Source organism: Vigna unguiculata, chromosome 9, assembly GCF_037176805.1.
Source record: "Vigna unguiculata cultivar grain cowpea cultivar isolate G323 ecotype 2 chromosome 9, ASM3717680v1, whole genome shotgun sequence".
Classification (NCBI taxonomy): Eukaryota; Viridiplantae; Streptophyta; class Magnoliopsida; order Fabales; family Fabaceae; genus Vigna; species Vigna unguiculata.
Window position 1 is genome coordinate 45,200,867 of NC_140800.1, and position 20,078 is coordinate 45,220,944.

The 20,078-nt window shown below is 29.7% G+C and overlaps 3 protein-coding genes across 3 annotated transcripts; all 3 read right to left on the reverse strand.

Moving 5' to 3' along the window:
• Positions 1-2,681: 2,681 nt before the first annotated feature.
• Positions 2,682-4,593, reverse strand: LOC114196132 (protein FD-like). Its single transcript, XM_085666454.1, has 3 exons — positions 4,247-4,593; positions 4,081-4,157; positions 2,682-3,126 (listed from the first exon to the last, which is right to left on the reverse strand). The coding sequence occupies exons 1-3, from the start codon at positions 4,536-4,538 to the stop codon at positions 3,049-3,051; spliced, it is 447 nt and encodes a 148-aa protein (XP_085522580.1). The 5' UTR covers positions 4,539-4,593; the 3' UTR covers positions 2,682-3,048.
• Positions 4,594-9,151: 4,558 nt separating this feature from the next.
• On the reverse strand, positions 9,152-11,033 carry LOC114196131 (uncharacterized). Its single transcript, XM_028086666.2, has 3 exons — positions 10,589-11,033; positions 10,430-10,507; positions 9,152-9,461 (listed from the first exon to the last, which is right to left on the reverse strand). Exons 1-3 carry the CDS (start codon positions 10,937-10,939, stop codon positions 9,381-9,383), a joined length of 510 nt encoding a protein of 169 aa, XP_027942467.1. The 5' UTR covers positions 10,940-11,033; the 3' UTR covers positions 9,152-9,380.
• A 3,111-nt stretch (positions 11,034-14,144) lies between these two features.
• On the reverse strand, positions 14,145-18,439 carry LOC114163286 (la-related protein 1C-like). The gene is made up of 6 exons (XM_028047506.2): positions 17,797-18,439; positions 17,018-17,591; positions 16,798-16,942; positions 16,616-16,706; positions 15,026-15,097; positions 14,145-14,785 (listed from the first exon to the last, which is right to left on the reverse strand). The coding sequence occupies exons 1-6, from the start codon at positions 18,169-18,171 to the stop codon at positions 14,747-14,749; spliced, it is 1,296 nt and encodes a 431-aa protein (XP_027903307.1). The 5' UTR covers positions 18,172-18,439; the 3' UTR covers positions 14,145-14,746.
• Between the last annotated feature and the right edge of the window lie 1,639 nt (positions 18,440-20,078).

Here is a 20,078-nt window from a genome sequence, read left to right on the forward strand (position 1 = left end):
TTATATTCCTTAATATAAAAATTGTATTTGGACAATAATATTTTAACCCATTTTTTTTGACTCATTTTAAATCTACCACTCTTATTATTTTTAGATCATCACATCACTACAAAAAATTAAAATAGATGATTTAAGAGTGATGAAAGTGATGAATTAAAAGTGAGTTAAAATATTATTTTTTATTGGATTTATATTATACAATCCGTTAAATGCAATAAAGAACCGAAGTGTAAACGAAAAACTCGCAATGCATAGAAACCACCACCAGGAATCACCGTGAAACAGCACCACCGTCCATGAACCACTTCTACAAACTTCAAAACACTCCAACACACCATTCTCTAAATTTACTTCCAGAAGGGTAATATTGGTATTTTCAAAGGTATGGGGTGCAGGAAGAATTTGCCTCTTTTCTAATATGGTTTGTCTAATATGGTTTGGGTCAAGCCCAAAAACTTCAATCTTTACATTGTTTTTTTTTTGTTTGTTTCTGAAAATCACAAATAAACTCCATTAAACTCGAACAAACGCACTCCACCCGATCCAGACAATTCGATGATTTTTTGTCATGCTCCATTTTCTCAAACTCTGGGAAGTATTTTTATTTATGACCAAAAAATTAATTAAAATCCAAATATTCATGTATATTAAACTGTCAACTTGTTATAAAGCATTTATTTTAATAAATGACATTCACTCTCGATAGAAACTAATTAATTACTAATATTTAAATTTATCTAGATTGGATGAAATCAGTTAACCAAACTGTGATATTATGTCTAACTTTTTTTTTATTTTTTATCTAAGTTATGGCAACACAGTTTTTGATTTTTCTCTTTTAAATGATAATATATCACTTGCGGCAACTTGGTTAGTTTTAATGAATTTTGTTTCAGATATTAAAGTTATGGCAACGTAGTTTTGAGATATTTATCTAATGACAATAATATTTTTAACTATTAAATTTTCACAACTTTTTTTTTATAACATGAGATGTTATTTTTTAAATAATTTTAAAATATTAAAAATAAATAAATATATAAATAAATAACTACTTAAAATTATAAAAAAAATTATTAAAATTTAGTTAAAAAATTATTTTCCTTTTAACTAAAAAATCATTTTCCTTTTAATTAAAAGAGTTTTATTTTGTAATGTTTTGGAGCTATATTTTTTCCATGGTGACTTGGATATTGGGTTTTGTTTTCAACGCTGACATAGGGACAGGTTCAAATTCAATATTTGAATCACTCCCTTCACACTATGATAACAGCTATAACTTTCTAAAAATGTCATTGTTTTCTGTAAATATTAAATCAAAATCAAATCGAAAATAATTACACGTCTTATCATGTCACATCACCCAAAACTAATAATTCAAACAAACAGCGAGATATATCAAATTTACAACTTCATTTTGCCCCACCTCACCCAATTTTTTTATTGGCTCCTCTAACTTAAACTTAATCTAAATCTGAAGTAAATAAAAGTAAAATTGGATTCATTTAACTGCATAATATAATATATCAATTTTGTTATAATTTTGTTATCATAGTAAATATTAAATTTCAATTACATTTAATAGCTAAAATCTTAAGAACATAGTTAAAATTTATCCAAGAGAATAATCAATTCTAAAAAATTACATATTTTTAAATTTAATATGGATAAATTCAAACATTGGGTCAGACTCACCTTACATGAAAGAAGAGGAAGTTTACTTATTGTTATTATGTCATCCATTATTTCGTTTGTGTAATTTTGTTTCTGAACTAAGCTATTTTAGCTTTTAGATATTCAAAATACTTTATTTACCTAAAATGTAACATCATAAACGAACTGTTAATTTGATAAGCGAAATTTTGTACCGACACTAATTACGCAGTCTTTTGTTGTCTTGACAGAGTTGTCAATTATGATATCAGATTACTCATTTGGTTTAAATGACTTTAACGGTTATCTATTGATGGTTTAAATCGGTTTTATTTTGTCGTTTAATTATAAAATATTTCTGAGATAACTTTAATCTTGTTATTTTTAAAAATTAACAATTTAATCGTATTTATAATGTTCATGCATAAATTTTTATTTTGAAGAATTAAAAATTAAAAAATATATATATATTTTTTAGAAAAACTAAATATATATATTTTTTTGGATAATCAACTTTTAATAAAAATTTATATTTTTTCATTTACAAGAGTCGAATCGTACCCAGCACGATCATGTTTTTTTTTTTTAAGGGAAAGATCCTTTTGTTTTCTTGGCTGACAGGCTCAACCTTAACCCTGACATTGTAACTCATAGTCACGTGTTCTAGCTCATAGTCACGTGTTCTAATTATTTGAGATCCAAGTCCCACATGATCATGTCCCTTGGATATTTAATTCTGCAAAATCCTAGGAAATGGGATTCTGTTTCTTATCCCAAATCTAAGAACATGTGAAGACACCCTCTTCCGTATAAAAAACGTGAACATAATCAGATCATTTTTTTATATAATATAGTAATAAATAAAGTTATTAAAAGCAAATAAAATTATTGGCCTTTCCATTAGTTTATTTCTAACAAAAACAATATTTTTTTTCACTTATTTTTACCTCATTTTCTTTCTTTACCTGTGGAATCACCGAGATAAATGTAATTTCTCCATGAACAATAACATCATAAAATGCAGAAGAAGACAAAAGTGGAGGATTTGATTGTCCTTTTACGTAAGAAAAAGAGAAAGGTAGGAAACATCAAACAGCAATGGTGGGCCAGTGGGCCAGTGGGCCAGTGGCATTGGGCCATCCTTTTCGGACAAAAAAGGGGAAGTAATAGAAACTGAGAATTGGGTTTTCAGAAACAGAGTTCTAACCTAAAAAAAGAAAAATGTGGTAAGGGGGTAAGGGGGTAAATAAAAGAAATGGTGGGGGTCGTTCAGAAATATATTTTTTTATCCGCAGTAGTACGGAGAAAGGGTCCAATAAAGGAAATGTCGCTGTCGGAGCAGAAGAGTTTAGAAAATGTTTGGACCACTTTGCAAGCAAATTGCAGCGATGCTTCTCAAAATGGAGATGTTGAGGTTCTGTTGAGACTGCGCTTTTTCGGAGGTGCAGCACCACGTTTCAATCGGATTTTCAACTGTACCAGAACAAACCAAAACGTCAAAAAAAAACTCACAAATTTTCAACTCTGCAATTAAAAGCCGCAGAAATTGTTTCAAATTTCTTCCCTCTAATCATGTGTGTATGTGCCGAGGAGATGAAAACAGAAAAGATAGAAAACAGGAGACAATGATGAAAACTAGAAGTTTGAAAAGACAAGAGTACACAGAAAGTTTACAAAAATTCAACGACACTTTCGCTTAAATTTTTCTTTTCTTAATAGAATCATTTTTCCAACAATGAACAAATATGTTTTTTTTATGAAAATTCAATCATCTTTACTATATTTGATGAAAATTCTAACCCATTATTTATATTGCGTTATATTTTGGTGAAAGTCCGTTATTAAAAATTGAATGATCTCAATTAAATTATAATTAACTTGTCATTCTTTTAATTTAATATATTAAAGTATACATAATATATATATATATATATATTATTAATGATTTTATATAATCGGAAAAACTTAACTTTACTAATAGATGTCACTATTTGCAAGATCTAAAATTACAAATCAAATTAAAACATGTATCACAATATTAATGTTAACATCCATAATTAAAAACTAACCAAACATAGTTAATATAACTATCAAAGTATCATACAATATTTTTTATTTAAAAATTTATAACCATTTTTTTTTAACTGACTGATAACAATCAATACGACACACAAACAACCAAGAGCTGACCAAAATGGTAAACGACAAGATTTTAACCGGTTCTAGTTGTATTCTTGCGATAATAGTTTATAATTACACAATGCGTGTCATATTTTTCAAAAGAGAAAAAAAAAAGTACAAATCTTACCTGAGGTAGGTAAAGATCAAAACTTGGAAGGTTGAGAATTATATGGACCAAGTCAAGAAATTAATTCTTGACAAAGAAAAAAAATTATTTACAGAGAGAAAGAGATTGAAATAACTGACCTCGTCTACCTGTGTTCTGAGAGTGGAATTTTCTTCCATTAAAAGGGCAAGTTTAGTTTCCAACTGGTTTTGATAAGCCTGAGGAAACAGCGTTTATGGGTGTTAACGAAATAAACAACAAAAGATAGAAAGATGCGAAAGATGAGAAACAGAGAATAGTTTAATTCCTGTTGTTTGGCTCTTGAGCGAGCAGCACAGTCTCGACTCTTGATGAGGCGCTTGAACCGTTCTTCGGAGTTTGCAGAGTGAGAAGTGCATGTTTTGGTTTTCAAGATTTGTTCAGTTTTGAAAAGCGATGGGTGAAGGGGCAAAAACTGGTGAAGGGTGATGCTGCGAGTAGAAGAAGAAGAAGAAGAAGAAAGGATTTGAGGAAGAGATGAAGTTGGTGTAGGAGGTGGGGATGGTGAGTTTGAAGCATGGTTCCTTCTGCAACAATTACACGCCGATGGTGATGCCATCACAACTATGGTGATTGATTCAGTGACTTAGTGTTCTTGCTACTAGATAGCTTTTCGTATTAAGGGACTTTTTTAACATTTAAATAGACATTTATTAATACGGTCAGAATCATATTTAAAGTTTATTACTGTAAGATTTATATTTATTGTCATATTATTTTCTTTTGTCACCGGACCACTATAAAATCATTAATTAATGTTAAATTTTATGTTCGAAGTATATATATCATACCGTAAGAGATGAGTTAAGTATATATCAATTAAAAATAAAATTAATTTAAAATATATAAGTAAATGTAAATATTATTTTTAAGTTAATTTTAAAAAATTAAGTTAAATTTAAAATTTACTTATTCATATAAATAGAAATATTTTTATATTATGGAGTGAGTGAGAGGTTAAATGCTTTTTATTTTTGAATAATTATATTAACTCTTTACTTTTAATGGACAAAAATAAGTTGAACTATTTAAATTGTACCTTATTACTTCTTACTTGAAGTTAGGTTTAACATGATCAGTTTGAATAATACCAATAGTATCATGAAAACTGTTGAATGTAAAATGCTATATATATTGGTAAAATAAACTTGTTATAAATTTGGGACCCGTTTACTAACTATTGATACTATAATTGTGTAGTTTTAGTAATATATTTTGTATTATGATTTATCCGTATGTTTATTATATTCTGATTCGTCTTGCTTGTTGATTTTTTTTTATTATTGTTATTATTATTATTATTATTGTTGTAAACATGAACATGTGACTAAATGCAGGAAACATTTATTGACACGTATCTAAGATGTTCTGTTTCTGTCGATAATGTAGGTACTTTCTATGACAGAAAAATGTTTTTATAAACTCTGTATTGGCTCGTCGATCTAGAGTTGTGAGTTGTGTACGTATTTTGGTGTATTGAAGTACCGTATACAGTTTTATAACTATTTATATACAGTACCACATGAACTATTGAGGCCTCTTTCTTATACAACAAGATAAGAGCGGTTAGGTAAATAGGATAGTAATAACAACAACACTGAAATCGGTAGAATCTTGTTTAGTTGTGTTAATTTGCATTTAATTACAATGGATTAGTGTCACTAATATCTTTTCTTTAAACCCCATGCTTTTTTATTTTTTTGGAAGGCTCTAATCTTAAAGAAAATATTAGTCATAAATGCATAAAATAAAAATATATTATTATAAAATATGAAACTATTTTATTCTATTTACTATAATGTTTTTATTCTAATATTTAATAATGTAGAAACATTCATTTATAAAAACTAAATTAATTTATTTGTCTATTATATGATTTTAGCATAATTTATTACGATTTTAATATAATTAATTATGTTAAAATTATTTTATGTTTAATATGATTAATTATAATTTTAATATAATTAATTATATTATAAATATTGTAACGTCAAATATTTTTTCCTTTTTTTTGTTTTACATTTATATTTTGCATTTTTCTTTCAAATACATCCCATCAACTAAATATTACAGGACCCAAACATAGGGTTAGCAATTAATGTGATGTGATGGAGATATTTGAGTTAGGACAGTAAAGATAATTGACATGTTAGCATTAAGAAAGGTAGTGAAGTAGAGCGTTAAAAATAGAGTGAATGTTAGATACCCCATTTAAAAACAATCACCTAACCAAAAAATATTAGCTTTGCCCCTAATAAATGACATCTTTCATTTAAGTGGGTGATGGTGATAAGTAGAAGAAAACCGATAAAACATTATTTGGCTTATACCTATGCTATATCATTTGTTTGGTAGGAAAAATAGAAATAAAATGGTGAAAATATTACATATACCATTATTACTTTTAAGAACAAAGTTAAAAAAAAAATCATATCACTAACATAAAAGAGTTATTAACTTATGTTATTTTAAGCTTTTGATATTTATCGAATGTCTCGTATCATAATGAAAAACGTTAAATTAAAATTAATTACATTCGTAATAAATGTTAATTGACGTTAATTTGTGGGGTTTTAAAGAAAAAAAAAATTGTGTCAATATTTTTTTCATTGAAACCATGTAAAATTAATATATAATTCAAGAATACATCACCAAAATTTTTAAATTTTTTTAAGTATTTTAAATATCTCAAATAAAACTATAAAGTACAAAAAAATGGATAAAAAATTCAATAGAAATAAAGAAAAACATACCTTAAAATTTGTGATCAATTTGAAATCCTTGACCCTCAAATCTTCACATTTTATGTGACCAACATCTTATACCTAAATACTCAACATTTGAATAAAAAAAAAAGAAGTTTGAGTCAAAATGCAAAAACGCAACATTTTATTATATATGTGAATGAAAAAACCAATCTTAACGTAAAACGTAATCAAAGAATGAAGGTTTAAGTTTAAATGAGTATCACAATAACAAGATGTAGTGAAATGGGTTGAAAAACTTTTTCTACAAATTTGTCACTACAACTATACTTTTGATGTTTCTCACAAACTAGAAAAAAAAATGCGAAGTTGTACAATTTCTGAAATTTCAAAAGGCAAATTGACATTGGACTCTTTAGATTATTTCACAGATTTGATAAAAGTTTTACAAATAATAGAGAAACGATAATAAAAATATAAAATAGAATGCATAATATATTGAAAAATGAGAAAATAAACAAGTTAACAAATGGTGAATGAAAATGTGTATAGTAAATAATTGATAAAAGGACCATGAATATTTGGTATGCACGCCGTTTCATTCATTTTAGAAATTGGTGAAGAGAAGAAAAAGGTATGAAGACAAGAACATTAAATCACCTATTTTGTGACAATTGCAAATGCAAGTAGAATGACACTATCCCTACATTTGTGCAAACTGTTCCCAGTTTCTCAAAAGAGGCCAACATCATCACAATACATTCTTATGTCATTTGTTTCATCTTTGTCTGGTTTCAAAATTACAAGTCAAAATTTCATTTGTTTCAGAGCATTAATGTTGTCCACACTGGGGTTATGGTTACTTTTGAAGTCGTTTGTTGTATCCCGAAAAGCCTGTGTTTAGAATAAAATAAACTTATGAAATTTAAGTATCAGTCGATTTTATAAAATTAATTTAAAAGTTGAAGTTACCGTTTATTTAAGTTTCTATTACCGATATATAAAATCTATAACAATATATAAATAAAAATAAATATATAAAGAGATATAATTTTTTTTCATATTTTGTTATTTTAATTTTATCTTTAATTATTATTTTATAAATAATTTATCTTTAATTATTATTTTAATTTTTTTAATAATTATTTTGAAATTTTCTATTTTGTATAAATATTTTATTTATTTAATTTTATATTTAATAACTATTTTAAAAATTAAATATATATTTTTAATTAATCTTAACTCAATTTTTATAAAAAAAAACGAAAATATATGCTGTCGCGTCTATATTTGCTAGTAATTATAATATTATTTTAAAAAGTTTACACTCATTTATGTGTATAGATAATTTAATAACTATGATACATTAAATCTAATAAATAATAAATATTGTTAAAATTATTTTCAAATGACTATGCTATTATAAATTAGTTTCAAATATCTTTAATTCTATTATAGATTGCATTTCTCTTTGTTTTTTATTTTTGGTCTCGGAGGTGTTTCATAACCATAGAAGTACTCAAATATAATATATTCGTCTAGCAACAACTTTTGCACACGTTATATGGGAACTTAAAAATAGGGAGGAAATGTCCAAAGCACGATAATCCTCTCACGTTTAAAACAATAAAAGAAATATTGTATATTGAGATTGGCATTATAAATTAAACTAGTAAGGTATTCTTATTTCATAATGATAATATTATGAGTGATACCTTATAAAGAAAATTCATAGAGATCAACTACTAGGATTGGATTTTAATTTGTATGTGCACTTTAAAGAAATCTTAACACTTTCTCTATAATATATATTCACACATTCTATATTTCTTTTCAAAATTTTGAAAAAGTCTGAGTTGAATATAATATTTTTAGTCTATCATTGTATACTATTACTGTACTTACACCAAATACACAATAAGTTTAGTTCAAATTTTAAATTCAAAATTTGATTACATACTAAAGATTGTCATTTTAGCCCAATTGAGCCTAATATAATAAATAAATCTAGCTCAGTGATCATCTTAAAATCTTAAATTCAATTTAAAGCCCAATTTATTATAACGAGTGACTCGAGTAGTTGACAAATTAGTTTTAACATAAAATCCAATTGAATTTAATTATGCGGTTTGTGTTTAAATTCCCCTCCCAAAAAATAACTAAATGAAAAGTTTCATTGTTTTTAAATTTTATTTTGGACATTAAAATTTTTGACATTTTTTTTATAATCTGAAGTAACATCTTATAAATAATTTTAAAATATAAAAAATAAAAAATACATAGAAAATAATATCTCAAATTATAAAAAAAAAATCAAAAATTAATTTAAAAATATATTTTTCTTTTATTTTAAATCTCCAAATTGATATGAATAGTTTAGATTGGAAGTGAGGGATAGGAAATACCCGAAAGAAAAGCGCGGGAATTCAAGGGCAATCACGCAGAGAGTACAACTCGTGTTACGATATTCGAGAGAAAGAGACTAGTCATGGTATAAACAACAGCATCGTGCTTACAAGACAAAAATGAGTACCGATGATAACGTGGAAAATAAAATAAAAAAGAAAAAGAAAAACTCTGAAGACAAAAATAGGCAAAAATAATACTAACTGAAGACAAAAATAGGCAAAAATACAAACTTATTAGAAGCCATTTACAACGTCAAAACATGAAGAGTGAGTGACAGAGGTTTGTTCTCAAAATGGAGATGACGAGGTTCTAAAGGGAGCACTGGTTCTTTGAGGGGTATTCTCTGAGGAAGACAAAGAACACTGCAACTGTAGCAAAAAAAAAAAAATTTAGAATGCATTAACTCTCTTATCGCTGCTGAATCATCAGCCACTGCCTTTAATTAATTCCGTACACACCCAACTTCAACCACAAATAAGATGGTTGGATTAATATCTAACTAACCCAACCCTCTTTTCTACTTTGACCATTCGTTTCGCATCGATTTTAACCAAAAATATCTTACTCGTTTTAAATTCATACTTACTAATAAAGAAAAAAAAAAAACTTATACCGGGATTACATATAAGTCTCCGTCTGTAGAAAGAAGTAACAAGAAAGGAAAGCCGAAGAAAATATGAAAAAGCAGCCTCTAAAAGGTTAAAAAAATACAACAACCAAAAAGAATTTTAACAGTTAAACTTCACACATAATATTATAGAAATTTTTAAAAACAAATATATGATTAAAAATATAATAAAATATTTACAACATAAAAATATAAAAATAATTAATTATATTATGACTATTTTATTATGTTTGCATAGATAATTAATTTACGTAACTCATTAAGTATTAATATAATGGATTAATATTCATATTAAAAACAATATTATTATAAAATAATAAATTAAATTAAATCGTTTTATAAAATATATATTCTTTCAAGTCAATTAAATCATTTCACAAATTTTCACTCTCTTTTAATACGAATAATTGAACTTCTTATTCCATAGTTCGTTTTTCTTTTTTTACTTTCCATCCTCTGCTAAATGTAAACAAAACCTACAAGATAAACTAAAAGGTAGACTTTCAATGTGAATTCATTATATGCTGATGCTGTGTGTTGCGTATTGAGGTAGGGATTCCAATTATTCATTTTATTTTTAGTTTAAAAATTTTGTATGACTTTATTGCTTTCCTTAAAAGGTAGTAGATGATAGAATAGGGAAGATTTATGAGCAGACATTACATTACGTTACTGAAAGGGCTAAGATCCGATGTTCAAATATCTAACCTCTTTCAATTCTTTTCTTAGTCTCGAATTCTCTTCCGTCAAACGAGCAATTTCAACTTCCAAGCCTTTTCGATAAGCCTGCAGGAAACAAACAGAGAAAATAACAGATTTGAATTTTTGAGCATTAAGAAGATTCGTAAGGAAGGAGAGTGACAGTACCTGTTTTCTGGCTCTGGAGCGAACCGCGGATTCTCGATTCTTCATGATGCGGCTATGGCGATGATCTTGGTGGTTGGAATGGAAGGAGGCGTTGGAGACAGAGAGAAGCGAGTGGTGGTTGTGCGAGGAAGAGAGAGAGAGGAGAGAGGAATGAGAAGAAGAGTGGTTGAAGTCAACGGGGGAGTTGGAGAGCGAGGGGAGTTTGAGGTCGTTCCAGACATGTTCAACGGAGGAAGGAGGTGGAGGAAGAAGGGTGTGAGAGGGTGAAGAAGAAGAAGGAGAAGGAGAAGGAGAAGAAGAGAGTGTATGAGAAAGATGGGGCCAATAGTCACATGGCGATGATGATGCCATCGCTTTCTCTCTCACAGAAAAGAAAAAGTGTGGAGGTTTGGATGGCGATGAGGCATGCTTCTTCGCAACGCTTTCTTTCTTTTTTTTACCGAGTTTGGTAATGACAAGGGTATTGCCACATTTGGGGTCGACAAGGGGTCCCACACCATTAAACCCACAATCCTTTTTTTCTCCCTTTTTTTTTTTCTTCTTTTTCCACCATTTTTCTTTCTTTGTTGGAGATAGCGTGTATTATTGTAAGAGAATTGAAGCTGAAACGGTAACATGGATATTCCCTTCCTCTTTTTTAGTAATTGCCAAAAAAATAATCTATAGATAAAAAAGTCATGAACTAGCTAATAGGTTTGAAAGTCTCGTTTATTTTCAAAACATTCCATAATCGTTCAGGGTATCCCAGGGCAATGCCAAAAAATGTTAATGCACTTTCTGAACTCGTGTTGTATCACATCATTTCTAATAACTTATGTATAAGTAATTCATTAGTAATGACAAAGTTGGTGAGTGCGGTTCGTTGTGATTCAATTCATTCACATTGAAATGGATTTCTAAATAATCCATATCCCTTTATATTTAAACAATTGAACTTTTTGTTATTATATTAAAAGAACAACATACCCACCAATTTTATTAATTATTAACTTCTACCAAAAATATAATTAGCTATTTTAATAAATAATTTTTCTCATCTCCAACAATAGCCTGATGAACTTGACGCGCTTAAAAAATCTGAAGCAACTCCTTTTAAGACAAAAGTTGTGTTAGTACAAATTTCCTTTTTATAAAAATGTGATTATTCAAAGTTTCTTTAGACTAATTTTTTTATGTCAACTCCAACTTTCTAACGTTGATTCTTTGCCCATTCTGGTGGGAATGGGATAGGGTGAAATAAAGTGGGTTGAACAAGTTGCAAGGGTTATAATTGTTTTTAAATTGAGTCCTTAGTTTTTATTTAATGCCTTATCTTTTACTATAATAACCAATAATGATATTATTCTCTATATCATCTTATTAACCAAGATATTTCATTTACTTGATTGCTTTTTTGGTTTCCATAAAAAGTCTTAACAGGAAGCATATGTCTAAAAAGATTTGAAAACATTGACTGAAGAAAAAGACTAGAAATATGCTCTAACTTTCATTATTTGTTTATTTTACTTTATTTTATCTTTTATTATCAATAAAATATACAATCAAATCCCTAATTTTTTAAAAGAACATGATGTTAATTCATTTAGCTGTTGTTAACAAATAAATATGATAATTTTATTTTATATATAATAAATTTATAAGGAACCATTTTCAAAATATTTTATCTTTATTTCTCATATATTTATATTCTACCGAACAATTAAACAATCAATCTTATTATTTTATCTTAAGTGAATTCTTCTATCATAACCAAACAGGAACTGATAAACCTTATCTAGTAAATATATAAAATGAAGATAATATTAAATAAAAGTGTAGGATGAAATTGAATTGAAGTTCTCAGCTGTATGTGAATATTATCACTTTAGTCACATTATTTTTTCAATATTTGATTAGTATTTTGCATATGTGACAGCATTTTAGAACTTCAGATATAAAAGTAACTGTTTTCTAGTATAGAGAAGAATGCATTTATCTATATAGTTATTTATAAATGCTATTGCATAAATTATGCGCATTTATATATTTTTATGGTGTAATTTATATTAAAACATTACTGTGAATTTTACTTGTTTTTCCTCAGATATTATGCTTGTTATTAGTGGACAACATAGCGAACCTATCATCTTACGTGTGAATGCACCACAGCTGAAACACTTTGGAATTGTTCAGTACAAATGATTTATAATATATTCTAAAATATTCCACAAATGTCATTTTAATATTCTGAGCATATGGCTACTTGTGGTTAATTTACGGAAAGTCGTGGTTTCAGCTTTATCGCATACCTTTTTTCACTTTGCATTCTCATTTGTACATTTAAAAAGGTGAGCAATGTGGTTTCTAATCCTGCTATCAGCGTACGAAGGATTCCGTTTGTTTCCAATTTTAAACTTAAACCCATTTTACTTTCTTCGAGGTAAAATGATATTTTAATTATTAAATTAGATAATGTTTTTTAAGTAATATCTATATTTGTAAAAGAAAATTATCAAAATTTAATAATAAAAAATCATAACAAAGATTTTAATATGAATATGATATCATATACCAACTTAATCATTTTGCAGTTCAATGTTACTCAATCTTCGATTTAGTTTTTTAAACCTACGCAAATGAAACCAAGACGTTAAAGAAAAATGTCACATTTTCAATTTAACCAGTTTTTTATTAATCAAATTGATAGTCTGAAATAGTTTGATTTTAAATATCTAAATATACACAGTAACAGCATCTATTTCAAGATTGGCTTGAAAAAAAAAAGTTCCGAGATTGATAAAATATTTGATTTCAGAGCATGAATATGATCTTCCCGGTCTCAGAATACTGTCTTAAACACTAAAAGTTATCACATTTCACAATTCCCCCTTCGCATTAAGTTTCCAAGTGCTATAAGACCCTTGCAAATGAATTATCCTGCTTTAATTTTCTTGATATTTACATGCTTTCGAGTTTTGAAATAAAAATTCTCAATCGTTCATATTTTACTTATATTTTGACTTATGTTACAAAAAATTAACATATAACAATAAAATTAAAAATTTTACTGTTATATAATTTTACTGTTATATAACTATTTATCTTTTAGCATTAACCAATGTTATTATAAGAAATTATCTTTACATTCTAGAAGATAATTCACAATTACATAATAGCATAATTATGAGTCATCACACATACATAACATATCTACTAAATCATTGTTTTATATTGCAAAATACCCTTTAACTTTTAATAATTGTAATAAAATAAAAGATGTATATATTAATTAATCTAAAAATACATGTTTTAAAAACACATAATAATTGTAAATTTATCTGGCAACATCTCCCAAACATAGTTAAATTTCTACTATGAAAAATATTTGCATCAAAGTTCATGGTGAAACTATAAAAAAAACGAAACATTAGCTAGTAGATATTCAAGAAATGATAAATCACTAATGATGTGTGATAAGGCAAATATATAAAATATTTGTCACCATTTGTGCGAGCATATAAAAGAGATAGAGTAGAACAAACAACATCAATTAAACAAGGGCAACATAATACCACGATTTCAAGTCAACTCAGTTCAATTCATTAAAAATCCTTTGCCCACATATACCACCAGAAAATAAAAAATAATTCAGCCGCAACAAATATAAAGTTGTACAAACCGAAATAAAAAATTTGTTCAAGTTACCTCCATCAAAATTCTTGACTTCTTGTCCCATTAACTTTCTTTTCTTCTCTTAGACCATAATAATAATTCCGAAGAATTTATATTTCTCTCCCTATTTCATTCAATTGCTACCAAAATCTCCCTGTCACTGTAGAAAAGGAACCAAACTTCCAAACAACCTATCCTCCTATCATCCCCCAAAAAAACCCTTTCAAATTAAAGAGTCACACGGGGCCAGAAATAGAATTGGCCCAGTATTTTGGGATGCTGAAGATAAACTGAGCTTAGTTTTTAATTGATGCTCATCGCCAATTGGGAATTTGAACTGAGTAGGGGAATCTCCATCATCATCATTTGCGGTAGGCTCAACATTAACTTTATATATGTAATAGTTTCATCTACTGTAATCTTTTCAAAATTACATGCTAGGTTATTAGAACTGGATATGCTGGCGGACATTGAACCAGAGTTGGCTCAAAGTTGAGTAGAGGTAAGTCACTTGGTCCACTCTTTACGCCTCCTCAACTTGTCACCCTACAGAAAATTTGAAGGGCAAAAACCACGTCAAAAATACAACAAATTGAATAAAATAACCTTGAATTAAGGTAAGTCATTTGGTCCATTCACTAACCCTCCTCAACTTGTCAGCCTACAGCAAATTGGAAGGGCAGAAATAACAAATGCTAATATGGAAATGAACAGAAATTACGTGCGTGGAAAGTGTTTCCAGTGAAAGCTGAAGGAGTGACAACATACAAGAAAATCAGAACTCACCTGCACTTCGACGACAGTGGAAGCTCTCAGTGATTCCAGTATCAACTTAATGTTGCTTGTCAAACTTCTAACCTGCACAAAAGATAATATCTATTTAGAGAAAAAACAAATTTAGGATACCTATCATTCATGAGAGCTTAATGCTATCACTCCAAATCATATAGATCAATCTTAACAGTAGAAAATTTGTGCAAGTTCACCAAAGCTACAACCTCTTTATCTATGTTTGCGAGCACATATATACATTGACATGAGTTGTAATGTAAGAATAAACAAAGATAACTGAACTGAGCTGAGCTGTAGACTTCACCTACTCCATGGAAACTTCCAATCAAACAATAGACTAATATCATAATTTACATTAGTGAAAACTACTAAACGTGTGAGATTCCTAAGAATGACACACAGACCAACGGGGCAGGTAGTGGAGGTTGGCTTAAGGGCATAAGTGATCAAATAGCATTCCAAACAACCATGCTAGCTCACAGCTGTTTATGAGATCATGAAACTTTCGCAAGCATAGCTGTAAGTCTAGGTGGACAAAGCATTTTTCAGTTCTACTGCATCAAATCTATGCCAGCAAGAAAAGGTACATTTTTCAATTCTATCAGTACTATAAAAAACGCAAGAGCAACAAAGATATGCTTCCAGATGGGATTTGGTTTTTAACGAAAGGAAACTGCCAGACAATTTTCATCCCACTGTAATCATAATCTAAATTTATTCTCTGTCGAATCTCATAATATAGCTCCAAATCACATAATTATTACACTCAATCAAATCAAACAACTACAATTTTGCCCCACTCAACATCCATTCAATCAAAGAACCGATGACAGTTGAAGGCTACATGCAGGCTTTTTCAATTAGCTAATATACTGCACAACAAAATGAGACAATAACTTATTTTGGTCATCTACATAGCATTGTATATACTGACAATGAAAAATTCAGGAAAAGAGCAATAAAATTGACACTAATAATAACTAAATAAACTGTTCACAAATAAACACATTTTAAAACAATATTCAGAGCTTTAAGAAATCCAAAACCAGTCATGACCGGTTCCTTTCCATCATTCATGTTCACTATGATTTCAAGCGCCATAATTTTTGTGGCAACAGGTCGCACTGACAATGGTGATTATTGAAAAAATATTAAACTTCACAGGAAGGTGGATCTTCACTTGTGAGATATAGATGTCATATCACAGTCAACAAGGTATTAAAAAGCAGCATAGTACCAAAGCCAAATTCACCAAACAAAAAGCTAGTCAATATGGACATGATAAAAACAGACTGTTTTCTCCTAAGTAACACGTAAATTCATTTTTTCATTTCCATTATTAATCTTCGATGTATACTGCCAAAAGTGCTCCTAGGGTAACAAAAATTATCATCGGCCATGAAAGCCAAAAATTCCTTAAAGGTAAATAACAATCCATAACAAATAGATTATTACTGTGTCTAAAACATTGAACCATATTTACCAAGATCATAAAAAATCACCATTACAGATAAGTTTAAGATATGAAACTGTAATTTATGCATATGTAACATACATTGAATCACATACTAAGAGTTAACTTACACGAGGGAAGCTTGCAATCAAAGAAATTGGAACCCATCCTTGTTCATCCATGTTGGACCTTAAATACTCATCCCTCACTAAATTAGCATCACTGCATAAACAAAACAGCAATGAAGATAAAATCCAACAGCCAGGATTTGTTGGGAAACACAATAATAAATAACGAAGAACAGAAAAAGCACCTGAAGTAATAATCAATTTGGTTGACTATTGTACTGGCGAGAGGGGTTTCAGCAACCGGTAAGAACATTGCAGGAGGAGGTGCATGTGTTAAAAACGGCATGCCCCCAAAGGGTTCAAATTGTAGTGTTGGGAAATAATAGAATTCTATAAAGGAAGAGATGGTGCATTAGGTTTGTTTTGTTGTACTAATATAATCAAATAAAAGAAGAAAGAACTGACCAGGAAACCCAGGAGGGTTTGCAAAGGGTCGCATGGGCTGAGGCCCCATGAATGAAGCAGGATTAGGCGGCGGAGGCCTCATTAATCCCCTTGGAGGCATCCTCTGATGATTTACATGAGTATCTCTGTTATTTGCATAACCTCCACGATCCTGATCGCGCCTGTTGCCATAACTGTTGTGATAGGATACATCTCCACGTGGATGATGCCCAGCATTTCCCCGGCGAGAGGGACTCCGATTCTCGTTCATTGGCGGCATAAACCCTCCAATCGGAGGCCTCGTATCCCAGTTTTTGTTCCTGTAAGGTTCTCTCGGAGAAGGAACTGGAACCCCAGGTATTCCATGTGCAAATGAACTTGGAGGCATCTGAAGCACGGGAAAGGGTGGCGGTGGAGGGAAATGAGGGGAAGCACCCGAGAAGTTGTTCTGAACAGGACCATAGCCAACATTATTGCCATTTGCCCCTCCACGCTTCATTGACCTCTGTCTGTTACCCATACCATGGTTTATTGCAGGACTAGGTTTCACATTATCAGAAGCTTGTTTCTGAGTAGAGTCTGAAACAACAGGACCCTGAAAGGAGACAACTATTTTCAGTAAACACGCGTCCTTCCTAAAAAACCTTTAACTGGTTACAATGCATACATCCGAGAAACTACATTACCACAATGTGAACCCTAAACTACCAATATCAATAACTCTATTTGTTCCTTCAGTCAAATTAATAGAACCTCCAGTGGATATAAACCAAACAATAGGTTTTGATACAGAAACAAACCTTAGGAGGAGTGAGTGATTCATCATCGACGGAATCAGATATCGATTTAGGAGTGGGCTTGGTGGACTCGGATAAAGCGGGCCAAGATATTGCGCCCATTACAGGCCCAATTTCCGCGGCGTCATTAGACGGCCTCTTCCACACAGGTTTCACGGCGGCATCAACGGTATCAGCAGCAGGACCGATAGAATTAACAGAATCGAGGGATGATGAAGAGGAAGAAGAAGGCGGTGATTGATGGTTAGGTTCAGAGTCGGCACCGCGAACGACCTGGGCCCACGGAGATGGCAGATTTTTTCGCGGGAAGCTATAGGTATCGGCAGCACCAGAAGGTGTGTGGTGATTAGAGGATGAATCAACGGTGGTAGTAACCATTGCCGATTAGGGTTTGCAGTTTCGGAGAGAGAGAGATAGACCGATGAATGATCAGTGCGTAAGCATAAACGTAGATAAGTAAATCTACGGATAAATTAACAAAACAGTGAAGATTATCGACGAAAATTAATTCAAAAAATAAAAATTAAAGAACCTAGAAAATGAGATTAAAAAAAAAGAATGAGTTAGGGTTTGTGATTGTGTAATGAGGAAGGCGCCGAAGGCCTGATAAAATTCCAGACAGCAGAAACCACGCTTTCTCTTTCGCTTTGGGTCTCGGCGGCGCGCACCTGCGATTTCTTCCGCCTCTCTTCTCTGTTTCACGACTCGGTGGTAATGGAGACAAAGTGTAGCAACAGCAACTTGCCCAGCTGTTACGAAACCTAATTCCCTTCTCTCGTTTTATTTTTAAATTAATAGTTAGTAAAAAATATTCGTTTTACCGTATTACCCTCAATTAGGAAGAAAACGCTAATTATTTTTTCATATTTTGACACAATTTTTTTTTCTCATTTGACATCATTATTTATCTTTAAGTTTTCTACGTGTAAAATTAATGTAATGTGTGATTTTTTTTTTAACTAAACAATAAATCCAGTTTCGTTTTCTCTCTCACTCTTTCTGTAAGTTTGTATATCTTTAGCATTTTTACGCACGAGATGTTAATACAAGTGTTTGGTAAAAATTATTTTGCCTTCTAATTTTTATTTTATTAGAAGAAAGATTTTAATTAAAATTACAAAGCATACAGTAAGGAGTAGATTTTGAAATAATTAAAAAATTATGTACTAAATTTTACATTATCAAATGTTCTGTCAGATTTGTTATTAATATGTACAAAATTTGACATCTCGTATATTATTTTCACAATTATATTGTTTAAATGATTTTTCAACGTATATTTAAAACAATTGTTTGCAAAACATTATTTTCGACATTCTAGTAATGTCGTTGTTCTAAATGGTTTATGCTGGATTTTTTTTAAGTTTTTTTTAACTTAAATCTTGAACATAGAGAAACAATATTAGAAGACGAACTTGTTGAAACAATGTACACGGTAGAAAGGTACGATAAACAAAAATATGGAATAAACTTTCCCAATAAATATACAAATTTATTATTATATTTAATCATTAATGTCAACGAGTCTGAATTTTCTTTAGTCACGTATCATTTCCAAACCAAATTATTATCTGTATATGTTTGTCTTATTGAAAGCGAAGTTCCGTGTCAAGTAGTATATTGAAATGTTCTTCCTTTTTCATGTTGTGTGTTCGTATAAAAATCATGTTTTTATTCAACTTTCCATTTTTGTGGATTTACTTTGGTAGTTTTGTTTTTACATGTCATCTAAATGTCTTTAAAATGATTGAAAGTAGTAAAAGTTACGTACTTATGTTTAGGGTTATCCAAATTATATATATATATATATTAAGTGATACAGTATAAGGTTCTTTGTTATGTTTTATTGTGGTTTTTAGTTCAGTATTTGAGTGACACGTGACCTTTTATGTCATACTGTGCATGGTCCTTAATATTTTTTTTTACTATTTTAATGGCTTTGTGCTTTAAGTATATTGTGATTAGCTTAACTTTTATTTTTATTTTTTTAAACAAGAGGTAGACTTATTGATATTTTCTTCTACAAAGGGATGAAAATCATGAATGGTATCAAAGGATCAATACTTTCTATGTGGTGGTTCTGTATTTGATATATGGTCTATGTATTCGTTCGGAGAGTCCGATTTCATACTCGAAAATTGATAAAACATTGAAAGGCCGATCCAAAATGTAAGGTTATCAATTTTGGATCGGTTAGAGAAATTGCAGTTATTGGGTCCGTAGGCCCAAATATATTGAAGCCACTCTTCTGAAAGCGCTTATGCTTCACATCAAGTAACAAGAAT

What these genes read in the sequence shown, in the direction of transcription:
- LOC114163286 (XM_028047506.2), bottom strand. Translation starts at nt 18,171, where the DNA reads ATGGTTACTACCACCGTTGATTCATCCTCTAATCACCACACACCTTCT. An exon ending in CAAATTGATTATTACTTCAG is followed by an intron (nt 16,707 to 16,797) that starts GTGCTTTTTCTG and finishes TTGTTTATGCAG; the next exon opens with TGATGCTAATTTAGTGAGGG. An exon ending in CCACTGTCGTCGAAGTGCAG is followed by an intron (nt 14,786 to 15,025) that starts GTGAGTTCTGAT and finishes AATTTTCTGTAG; the next exon opens with GGTGACAAGTTGAGGAGGCG.
- LOC114196132 (XM_085666454.1), bottom strand. Translation starts at nt 4,538, where the DNA reads ATGGCATCACCATCGGCGTGTAATTGTTGCAGAAGGAACCATGCTTCA. An exon ending in CTCAAGAGCCAAACAACAGG is followed by an intron (nt 4,158 to 4,246) that starts AATTAAACTATT and finishes TGTTTCCTCAGG; the next exon opens with CTTATCAAAACCAGTTGGAA. An exon ending in TCAGAACACAGGTAGACGAG is followed by an intron (nt 3,127 to 4,080) that starts GTCAGTTATTTC and finishes GTTCTGGTACAG; the next exon opens with TTGAAAATCCGATTGAAACG.
- LOC114196131 (XM_028086666.2), bottom strand. Translation starts at nt 10,939, where the DNA reads ATGGCATCATCATCGCCATGTGACTATTGGCCCCATCTTTCTCATACA. An exon ending in GCTCCAGAGCCAGAAAACAG is followed by an intron (nt 10,508 to 10,588) that starts GTACTGTCACTC and finishes TGTTTCCTGCAG; the next exon opens with GCTTATCGAAAAGGCTTGGA. An exon ending in TAAGAAAAGAATTGAAAGAG is followed by an intron (nt 9,462 to 10,429) that starts GTTAGATATTTG and finishes TTTTTGCTACAG; the next exon opens with TTGCAGTGTTCTTTGTCTTC.